At 44.8% G+C, this 10,752-nt stretch overlaps 2 protein-coding genes across 2 annotated transcripts; one reads left to right on the top strand and one right to left on the bottom strand.

Moving 5' to 3' along the window:
• Positions 1-724: 724 nt before the first annotated feature.
• LOC136504444 (vesicle transport protein GOT1-like) lies at positions 725-4,343 on the top strand. Its single transcript, XM_066499390.1, has 7 exons — positions 725-880; positions 1,116-1,185; positions 3,239-3,330; positions 3,432-3,512; positions 3,599-3,696; positions 3,871-3,952; positions 4,053-4,343. Exons 2-7 carry the CDS (start codon positions 1,155-1,157, stop codon positions 4,089-4,091), a joined length of 423 nt encoding a protein of 140 aa, XP_066355487.1. The 5' UTR covers positions 725-880; positions 1,116-1,154; the 3' UTR covers positions 4,092-4,343.
• Positions 4,344-5,422: 1,079 nt separating this feature from the next.
• Positions 5,423-10,390, bottom strand: LOC136504437 (probable protein S-acyltransferase 22). Its single transcript, XM_066499375.1, has 9 exons — positions 9,983-10,390; positions 9,714-9,827; positions 9,056-9,427; positions 8,282-8,350; positions 8,086-8,157; positions 7,764-7,892; positions 7,536-7,616; positions 6,927-7,112; positions 5,423-6,526 (listed from the first exon to the last, which is right to left on the bottom strand). The coding sequence occupies exons 1-9, from the start codon at positions 10,022-10,024 to the stop codon at positions 5,771-5,773; spliced, it is 1,821 nt and encodes a 606-aa protein (XP_066355472.1). The 5' UTR covers positions 10,025-10,390; the 3' UTR covers positions 5,423-5,770.
• Between the last annotated feature and the right edge of the window lie 362 nt (positions 10,391-10,752).

Raw genomic sequence — 10,752 nt, 5'->3', positions numbered from 1 at the left:
AATTAGGCTTAAAAGATTCGTCTCGTGAATTTCGTCTAAACTATGTAATTAGTTTTATTTTTTATTTATATTTAATGCTTCATGCATGCGTCCAAAGATTTGATGTGACGGAGAATCTTGAAAAATTTGACATTTTGGAGTGGAACTAAACAGGGCCTAATATGTGTCGTTTGGCACTCCACAGCTTTGATCAGGACTGACCTCTCTCTACGAAGAGCAACCGTTTCGTCCTTCAAGGCCTCAATGCTTCCAATTTCGGTTTCGCCCAAAAGTACAGAAAAGCCGAAGAGCAACCATTTCTGTCTGCAGCTGTCGTGGATGCAACCTTTGCACTGCACGATTGACTGGGAACATTCACTGAGAGGGATCCTTGTTGTCGACGCCGCTACGGTCTCGCTTAACTCGCTCTTCTCTTGTCTTGTGCACCACCACCACATTCTTCTTCCCCTATTTCTTCTTGGCGCTGCCAGGCTCGTTCTTGTCCTGTGCGGCGGCAGCTTTCGCGTGCTGCCCGCAGCACTCGGAGTCTCCGGCCACCGCGGCGCCGAGGTCCTCCCTATCATCCGGGACAGCGCAGCGCACACAGGACGTTGTTGCGCCTGTCTTTGCGAGAGAGAAGCAATCCTAGGCTCAAAACGGCTGCAGCCCTTCGATGTTGCTCGGACGGTGGATGTGGCATCCTGACAGGGAAAGTCACGGCGTAACCTGAGAAGGCGAGCGAGTCACCGAATCTGCGTCCCACCACTTCGGCCCTGCATTTTCTTCTCCCGTTTAACCCCCGCGTCAGGCGTCGCCGCGTGCTCTCTCTCCCGGCAACTGGGCAACCGCCGCGGCCCAACTCCAGGTGCCCAGGTCTTCGCCAGCGACGAGCATCCACCAGGTATGCGCACCCCTCCTCGTCCCTTCCCTCCTGTGCGAAACCGAGCATCCGAACCCTAACTCCTTCCCTTCTCTGCGAAACCGAGCACCCGAACCCTATTCAGATCTGATCTAAATTACAGCACGTATTTTTTCAACAATTATTCAGATCGGTTTTATTCTGCTTAGCACTTCCGTATTCGGTTCTATCTCGTCTGCACAAATTGTGCCTGATCTTACAACCTGTGCTGTTGCAGGCTTGTGTGCTGGTCTCCGCGGTGTCATTGCAAGACAAGATGGTTTCCTTCGAGATGAATGACCTCAAGAGTATGGGCTTGTCACCACTCTTTTTAAATTGTCTTCCCAGTTTTTGTTTCATTTATTTCTGATAGGAGCATAGATAGGTTGTGCTGGGCAGTGAATGTGTATCTTATTTGCTTGGCCTCCTTTGTTTCTGCTTCATAATTCAGAACTTAACGAGCTAACATGTTTGCAATTTGTAATGTGGACACACTGTCACATGTGATGAATGTGAGAAAGTCATCCTCAGGGATGTTACTTTGTTTTTTAAGGTTTGCTGTGTCTAACATGTTTGGTGACTTTTTTAACTGATAGTTGGTGATTTTTCAATCATATAAACTGTGATATGTGCCTCATATCATGTAAGCAGTAGTTTTAATGTGTTGACCCATCAGTGTAATATCTTGTGCGGAATGTGCTGTATAACTTTTTTAAAAAAAGGGCGTACCCAGTGCAGAGAGCTTCCACTCTGTGCGGGGTCTGGGGAAGGGTGTCAGTGGCAAGACTTACCCTCGCCTGTGCAATGCGAGGAGGCCGCGACTCGAACCCGGGACCTTCCGGTCACAGGCGGTAAGACTCTACCGCTTGCACCAGGCCCGCCCTTTTTTCGTAATTGTGTTACAATTGACCATGATACATCAGGGTGGCAGGGTATATCGTGTACTGTGTGCCTGTGTGGTCTACAATATGTCAATATCACTTGATCGGTAGTTTTAGTGTTATAAGTGTGTACAATGCAAGAGAGGTAACAAACTGCTACTTCTTTTTTTTTTCTTCAAGGGTGGGTTGGGGGCTGTTATTAGAAAGAACAAGTATATTGATCTGTTCATCCTAGATAGCATGTGGTTATCAAGGCGTTGCTTAAAGCGCCAAGGCGATGCACACACGACGCCACAGCAGATGACTCGCCTTAGATTCCACACCAGTGAGCGGGAGGGAGAGAGCGGGCGCGCGGCAAATTCCACAGCAGTGAGCGGGAGAGCGGGAGGGGAACCAGAAGCTGCAGCTCGCCCGTGCCGACGGGAGAAGTTGCCGACCGACCGCTGTCGAGCCGTGCGGCCTCCTGTGCGGGCCGCGGCAAGGAGCGGCTGCCTACGGGCCGTGGCCGTCTTCCCCCAATCGGCGCTGGCCTGCAGCATCCCGCCTCCTCTGTTCCAGGGGTGGGCGGAGGCGGAGGCGGAACGGGAGGGAAGAGAAAGAGGGATGGGCGGAGGCGGAAGTCAAAACAGAGAGTTGCGGCAGCGGCGCGACGCAGGAGAGAGATGAAGACACGCTAGGGCTATGAGGGTGAGGGGCACATGGGCTTTTTGGTGCATGTGGGCTGGGCCAGACCACTTCTTACTCCTTTCTTTTTCTTTTTTCTTTTCCTTTTTTCTTTATCATCTATATACTGCTCTGAGCTGCTGTTTTAAATTTTCCTTTAGTTGGTAAGGCGTCGCTTCGCCTTACGCCTTACTCGCTTAAGCATAAGGCGGTAGTCACTCGCCACACCTCGCCTTACCGCCTTGATAACCATTATCATAGCAGTTTGTTACTGTGGCTAATCTCAACTGAGTTTGTCCAAAAATACGGAAATACTGGCTCAAGTGTACCAACTGGATAAAGCTTTTAGGCAAAGCAAAGATTAAAGTTTAAGATCTTTTGTTGGTTAGGCTTACACAATTGCCATACTACACAAATACTAACTGCAGTGCTGAGCTGCTGGCTGACCGTGGAATCTCTGAAAGATGCTTGGATTTAGTTGAAACCAGCATCAGATATGCTTCTGCTGCAAGGTCTATGCTAGTTTCTGATTGACCACTGTAAGGAACAGATACTCAACCACTTTGAAACCTTCTTGTTTTGTCTGGGTTTTGATACAAATTTTCAATGAATCTCGGTAGAATCATCGAGCTTAAAATACCACCTCTTTAGTGTTTTGGCTGTATTAAAAAGATCATGTTCAATGTTGGAAATGTGATGAAAATTCTGGCTTGCAAATCTTTTGTGTGATGTTGTAGAAGCATATTCGCTGGTTTAGATATTACAGTCTATTCTTCCAACTCATTGATCTGTGACGTCTGAATTTCATCTTGGACAGAGATTGGGCTTGGCCTGACAGGCTTTGGAATATTCTTCTCCTTTCTGGGAATCATATTCTTCTTTGACAAGGGGCTCATCGCAATGGGCAATGTAAGTGAACTTTCATTTTGTTATTTGCTTTTGAATCTTTTGAGGATCTAAGTTAACTCACTGTGCGTATGGTTCGCCTTTTTCTCTTGATGCCATTTCAGATTCTTTTCCTGTCAGGTTTGGGTTTGACAATTGGTCTGAAATCAACTATGCAGTTCTTCACCAAGCCAAAGAATTACAAGGTTTTGCAACCACTGTATTTGCTAGGGCTGTTGCCCTTAAACATGTCTAATGTCTCATTATTCTCATTAACTGCTCTAATGAACAGGGTACTATCTCATTTGGTGCTGGTTTTTTTCTGGTTCTCATTGGGTGGCCATTTTTTGGCATGCTCTTAGAGGCATATGGCTTTATTGTACTCTTCAGGTAGGAGAATTTTCTTGTGACCGACTGATCCTTTCTCTTTTAGTAATATGCAATTTCTTGTTGAGACAGTAAAAAAATTCAGTGCTTCAAATAGTTATTCGTTTTCAACGAACCACCATCATTTCTTTAAAAAAGTTGCTTATACCTGAGCACTGACTTGCAATTCAATTGCAGTGGGTTCTGGCCAACACTTGCTGTGTTCTTGCAGAGGATTCCTATCATTGGCTGGATTTTCCAACAACCATTTGTGACATCGGTAAGAAGCTCACGACACATAATATTCTTCTTTGGTTCCTGGGACTAGAAGCTTGGCCCATTGCACATTCTGACAAGCCCAATTTCTCTTGTGTCTGCAGTTCCTTGACCGCTACAGAGGAAAACGTGTTCCGGTCTAGCAACCTTTTGCTCTATATATGCTTATTTGCTGTGTAGCAACTAGCAGCCTGTGTTTTTTACGACAGTAGCAAACTGGTTATACCGGTGTCTGATCCTTCATGTTTATATATGTTTTGTTTAGTTCCCAATAGGATTGTTCCTTGTAAATTACAGCCCCAAACTGGCCAAACCAAAGCTCCATTCCTTTGAGACCAGGATGCAGGCTCACCCTGTCACCCATGAAATGGATCTGTTGAAGAAACTCTTCAGCTTGTCGAGAGCATTGTCTCTGAAAGAAAAAGCTAATATGTTCTTTTATAGGATAATAAGTTATATATTTCGTGTGGACTGAATTTCTGAACACAAAATTGCAGTTCATGCATGTGGGTCAACACAGGATTCCTAGACCCTCCAATTTTTTAAGGGGTTTATCTAAATGGTTCACAATATAACTAGGAAAGTCACTGAACATGCTAGTTTGATGTATCTCACTTGGTATATTTGCATATGAGAATCAACGTTTTTTTGTGAGGGAGAATAAACAACTATGCGTTTTTGTAAAAATCATAAGACAGAAAGTGCCATCTATTTTATGGTCTTGGAGATGGAAGATGAGGTAAGTCATTCGTTAAACAACTTAGATAGAGACTTTCCTCTTTTCTAAATTGTAACTTTTCTAGCTATATAGATTTTGCTACATGCACCTAAATATATGAGGGCTGTATAAAAGCCAGACAGACTTGGAATGGAGGGAGTAGCTAGTATGTGGCAGACTGGAGGTAAATTGAGCAAATCAACTCAAGGCTCGTGATCTATGTACCCCAAACATTTGCTTTGTAGCAGTGACAATCCTGAAAACTTTGTGTTCATATTTTGTTAGTTCATCCTCCGATCGAAGTACGTCGCCGCTGATTCTTTTCCTTTCGTAACTCGCTCTCCTCGCGGTATGAACTACGGGTATTGGACTATTGTGGAGTGCATATCTGACATCCGAAGTTGGTTCCTGGAGATGCTGCGCTACTCGCGGCTTGGCCCAAGTGTCAAGAACCAGATACCATTGTTCTTGTTCGTGCTCCAGATCGGCAACCCGGGACAGATCGTTTTTGCTTCCAGGTTCACCTTTCGGTCAATCACCCGCTCACACCGGTCTTTGTGCTCCGGTGCTGCCGCTGGAACAAGTGATTCTCAAAACAAATTAGAACCTTATATATACGAGTTCCACTGTTAGAACCCTATATATATACGAGTTCCACTGTTAGAAACCTATATATACGAGTTCCACTGCTTACCATGATCAGACGGCAGTGGCACACCATGAGATTTTGACAAACAGTAATTTGGATCAAGCTCAACAAGCACAATGGCGTCAAATTCACATTTTGCCAAAGGCGACAATGGAATGCCAAAGAAGCGACTCCAGCAGTGAAAGCAGTTTCACATACATGTAATCGGATGGATTTGGCCCCTAGAACTAGTCCAAATACCCACATGTAATCAGATAAATTAAGCACCTAAACCTAAGCCCGGAGACAGTCAATCAGCCTGTTTGCTTGTTGGTTTCAGCCAGCCCAAACCAGCCAGCCAACAGTGTTTTTCTCTCACAACAAACCAGCACCATCCAGCTCAAACCAGCCCAGAAACCAACCAGCGAACATGCCGAATGTCTTGTCAACATCGCTCTGCCGTACCCAGAAATGCTTTAGGAATCAGAATTCAGGAAGACATTTGCGTTAGCAACAAAACCTTCAGATGATGTCGTGAGCAGATCAGCTGGAGGGCCTCCCTGACTAGAATTCAGAAAGACATTACCCCAGTTTGACGATCTGTGCACGATTCTTGAAGGGATGTGGTCGCTATCTTCACCTCCTGATGCTTCATAACCATCGCTTGGTGATCTTTTAAACTCGATGCCCTTGTGAGCTGAATGTGTCATGGCTCCCTGTATCTCATCAGCTGTGGCTGAGGAAGTGCAGAAGGGGTGGAGATCAGGCGAGTCAAAGCTACTTTCAGGCGATGAAGCAACATTTCTTGTGGATGCTGCAGTACTAGGTTGGAAAGCACTTCTTGCTTCGAGCTGTAATGGGGCTAAACTGCCACAAATTTCTGTTGCTGTGTCGCTGTAGTTGCTTTCAGTGCCGCTCGCAGATAGAGTTGCAAGTGGGTCAAGAGAGAGCTCAGCAGGGAAACCTCTTCTATCTAGTCGTCTCTTGTAGCTGGGCATATGATCTGGTTTACTGCCATTGTCTGGGGCGCCATGTTTTGCAATTGGTTTCAGGATTTTGGATTTCTTCCTTGCCTCCGCGGCTGCCTTTGAAACTTCATCTGCATTTAGCCGTGCCAATGTCCATGGACTGATTTTCACTGCTCCAGTTTTTCTCCTTGCTCCTTCCTCTTCCTTGGTTTTCTTACTGCCTGAATTCTGTGAAATGCCGACCTTTGGAGGAATGGCATCAAACTGTGAAAGAGGGGAGCAAGCAATAAGTATCAACTGCTAAAGATGGAAGAAGGGGAACTACAGTCTTGATTTATTGTCCAATTGTCACAACAAAATTATACTATTTGTTTGAAAACAAATTTAGCATACTTCACTAATCATGAAGCACGTACAAATGCAAGCACTTGAAACTTCAGATGTTACTATCAAGAAGTCTTTTTCACATATAGTGAAGTTTGATTTCAGTTGGTTTTATATGTAGAACACAAATGAGGACATATTCAGCTAATTAACAAAACAATACATGCAATATCCGGACATATTCAGCCATGTATCACAGCGTGTTATCTTTGGCTATCCAAGATCTTTATTCCCCTTGGCTGCATAAGATTTTTTACAGACATGAGTGATTATCTCATACCTGGTCTTCCAGGAACAATCTTGGTGGAGTGCACCATGAACCACGATGAAGAGGTCCAAAAGAACTGGCTGTGCTAAAACCAGTAACAGAACTAATAATAGACATCTGTGGACTTTGGTGTCCAGGAACCTCTTGTTGATCCTCCTGCTCCCTCAAAGCTATGATGTAATCATATGTGCTAATTCCCTGGACACACATGAAGAGGATTGCAATTTAACCTCAAGTTGTATGAAAAAAAGAACAGAAAGTTTAAATGCACAAAGTTTCTACTTTTCTTGCAAAACTCCCCAACCAATTATAGTTAACTCGTAGTATGTGACTGACTTATTTCAGCAGAAAATGTGACCAAAACAATCGACTAATGTGCTATCATTAGTGGGACAAAGGAGGAGTGCTTCTTGTTTCTTACTAAGGGGATAGTTAATTTGAGTTTCATAACAATAGCCATGTAGTGGATCGAGAAAATAGTAGTGATCAAGCAGTCCATTTCAGGAAGCAGGAAAGTAGATAACAGAGATGGGCCAAAAATGAAAATTGCAAGCATGTCTATTATTGCTATTGTATGATGTCATTCAAGGAGTCCCCAATTGAACCTCAAGAGCAACTTACCTTTTTGACAAGAAGAATATGAAAACATAAAAGCTGGACAAGTGGCACGGTTGCAACCATTGCTAAAATGGTGCAGGTTGCCTGCAAAAAATTTAAACATCCTGTTACCAATCTTGTAACCTTTTTCAAAGATAGCAGAATTGTTTTAGTTTACCAACAAATTATATGAACTTCAATGCAGCAGACACATATTCGATAATGAAAGGAAGGAAAAACTGTTCAACTCACCACAACAATTACAAAAGCCACAGTTGAGAAGCTGCTTCCCAACTTTGTGACAACCTGCCTAGAGAATTCTCCTCGCTTCACAATACAGAGAATCAACACAAGTGCCCCCGACAACCACTGCATCACAAGCTGGATCAAGTTGTACAAACCATGGAGATCTGTCAATAACCTACCAGAATAGGAAGGATGCCGAACAACATTGCTAACTATATGCATAGCCCCCACTTGGTTGCAGATGTTAAAGGTAAATGCGATAACACAAGGGTCGTCTTTACATTCCAATTTGTGTCAGTTTGTCATTTGTCAATAGATCCACACTTACCAGGATAACTGCAGAAGCCATTAGAGCGAAGAAACCTTTGTAGTTCCTTTTCCCTATGCAATTGTTAAGCCACTACAAAAGAACAGAGGCAGCAGGCAAAACAAGTCCATTAATTGTGAGGAAATAAGACCATAATTCTTGTGAGGAATCATATTTTTTAGTATCATGGGAAATCATAACAAAAAACAGATCTTACTCTGCAGTGATGGTCGAATCCATCAACACACTTGTCGCACACTCTACAATGCTTACTGTTCTTCAGAACCTGGGAATGACATCCAAATCAAAAGGCGAAGAATTATGCTAGTTTTTCATAAGATGTTAGAAACAATGAAGACACTAATCAAGATCACAAAAGTATCAGAAGAGTGACTTTCCATTTGGCTATAACCGTTCAATCAGAAATTTGGAGCATAATTAGAAAAATGCCTAAATGACTTTATTTGATTCAAACCACTAGACATCCTGCTTATCTGAATTCAGTATAGTTGGCTACAGTACCCCTGAATTTCATGGGTTGCCCTCATAAATTCATACATCCACAGATTAGTTAGTTTGTCAAAGCTCTATTGATTACTGATCAGCAAACTGAATATTAGAAAAATTTTGAAGTACAAACATGAACTACATAAGCACATGCCAAGCTAAAGCATAAAATGCTGAAAGATGTAAAACTCACTCTGCAAGTTTTTACTAAATTGTCTGCATAGTTTTTAGGTGACCTTAAAAACTAAGCTTGCAGACCAGTATAGCTTGAAGAAACAGGACAGTATGTTCAGGTATGAGTTTTCAAGTGCAACGCGTGAATCTAAGCAACAGCTAGGAGATAGAACCCTCGACAAAAAAAAAAAAAAAAACTAATCTGATACCATGTTATCAATAGCATTTGTTTGTATTGAATAGCCCCCAAGGGAAATATAGAGTACATGAGTGCAGTACAAGGAATAGGAAAAGGACTCCATAACAATACCTCTGCTTCGCATAAGCTGCAGAAAAACATGCCTTCTTCACACATTTTCTGTTCTGAAGGTTGACTGTCTGAATGGAGGCATCGTTTGCAAAGGCAAGAGAATGGGAGACAAACCAGGGAAAGAATTCCAGAAAATCTGGGCCAAGAAGGCGAATCCTTCCTCTCAAGCATGCTGCTCAGCTTCTCACTGTTATCAGCAGTACCAAAAGTCTCACTTAATGGCCTTCCTCCATGATTAATTCCCTGATCCGAATTTACATAGGAGTGCTTTTCATACTTATGTAACTTCAAATTCTTCGTTGAATCGAAAATGCCCAGGTCTCCAGGATTTGTTGCTGCACACCATATGTATAACACAACAACACAAGTAATCTGCAAAAGAAGACATTAATCATTCTCTAGGTAAAATTGTTCAATCACTCAAGTGAGTAATTATACTATATAGTCTAACGGATGCCATATCATCATTCCTTTACAGCAGATATGCGCAACACATGCAAAGCAGATGGCTTTCTCTACCAGTGCCTGACCTTGCAAGGCCTGATGGAGTAAGTACCAAGAACTGTAAAGCACGAGAGGGCTGGCAGCGAAACAAACACCCAACTCCAGATCTATGCATACTAGCGAATTTAACCCCTGAAAAGGGCAGGAACCTCACCAATGGAGTGTAGATAGCCATGGCCGCAATCTGGAACGGCTTCGTCCCCACGAACGGCACGAAGAAGACATAGAAGGCGAAGCCCAGTGCCGAGAACACGGCTATCGCAACCACCTGCAGTCCGTCCGTCAGCCAGTCAGTTGCGGAACACTATGTGAGTGAGGCAAATGCTAGGAACAGCAAGAACACTGCGAGAAGGGAAAGCCGAACGCAGAGCCCCGCGCTGGTGAGTGGTGAGTGGTGAGTGGTGAGTGGTGAGTGGATTATACCTGGAGAGGGTGGTAAGGCAGTTGCCACCCGTGCTTCCTCATGGTTGAGTCAATCCCCCAGTCTGCACTTCAAGAACGAGAGGATGGATACCAATGCCGAAGGCTACCAAGATGTAGAGAACCCGGCTGCCTCACGAACCATGGCGCTTTTCTTTCTCAGACCCATCTCAGGAGAACCAAGAAATGCCTTGCTCCAGCGACGCCCAGAACTAGAGATTGCGGGAGGGCGGCGAACCAAGAAGGCAAGGACCAAGAAGCAGAGAATGTTGTTTGGGTCAGCGACAATGGAAAGCGGCGGATTCCAGCGGGGGTAGACAGGTAGAGGGAGCATCCAATGCGGCGTCTCGGGGAGTATGACGACTGAGCGCCTGTGGTCATCCCTCCGGCCCCTCTTCTAAAGACAAGAGAACATCAGGAGCCGGCGCGGCCTCAGGGTGGCCACGTCGATGAATCGACTTCCAGCAGTCGGAGTCCTGATGATCGGTGGTGCTTTCGTTGACCAGGGACGGCGACGGTACGGCCAGGCGGAGCCCGTTCTGCTCACCTCCTCCATCTCGCATTGGCCGCTGCTGGCCTGAAATAGGCGGGCCCCGCTGTGCTGGCCAGCGCCGGTCCCCTGTCAGGGCGCTTTCCGTTGTCAAGCGGTCACTGCACGACGCGCTTCTCAACGCCCTGGCGTAGGCGTGCTGGAAAGAAAATATCAGCCATGTTCGCCGCGCTGTCCCCCCTCTCCAGTCTCCACTCTGCTCACGACTCCTCCCAGTCTCTCT

Source organism: Miscanthus floridulus, chromosome 1 (genome assembly GCF_019320115.1).
Source record: "Miscanthus floridulus cultivar M001 chromosome 1, ASM1932011v1, whole genome shotgun sequence".
NCBI lineage: Eukaryota > Viridiplantae > Streptophyta > Magnoliopsida > Poales > Poaceae > Miscanthus > Miscanthus floridulus.
The sequence above is the reverse complement of the archived record's forward strand: the minus strand, read 5'-3'. Positions and strand labels throughout refer to the sequence as shown.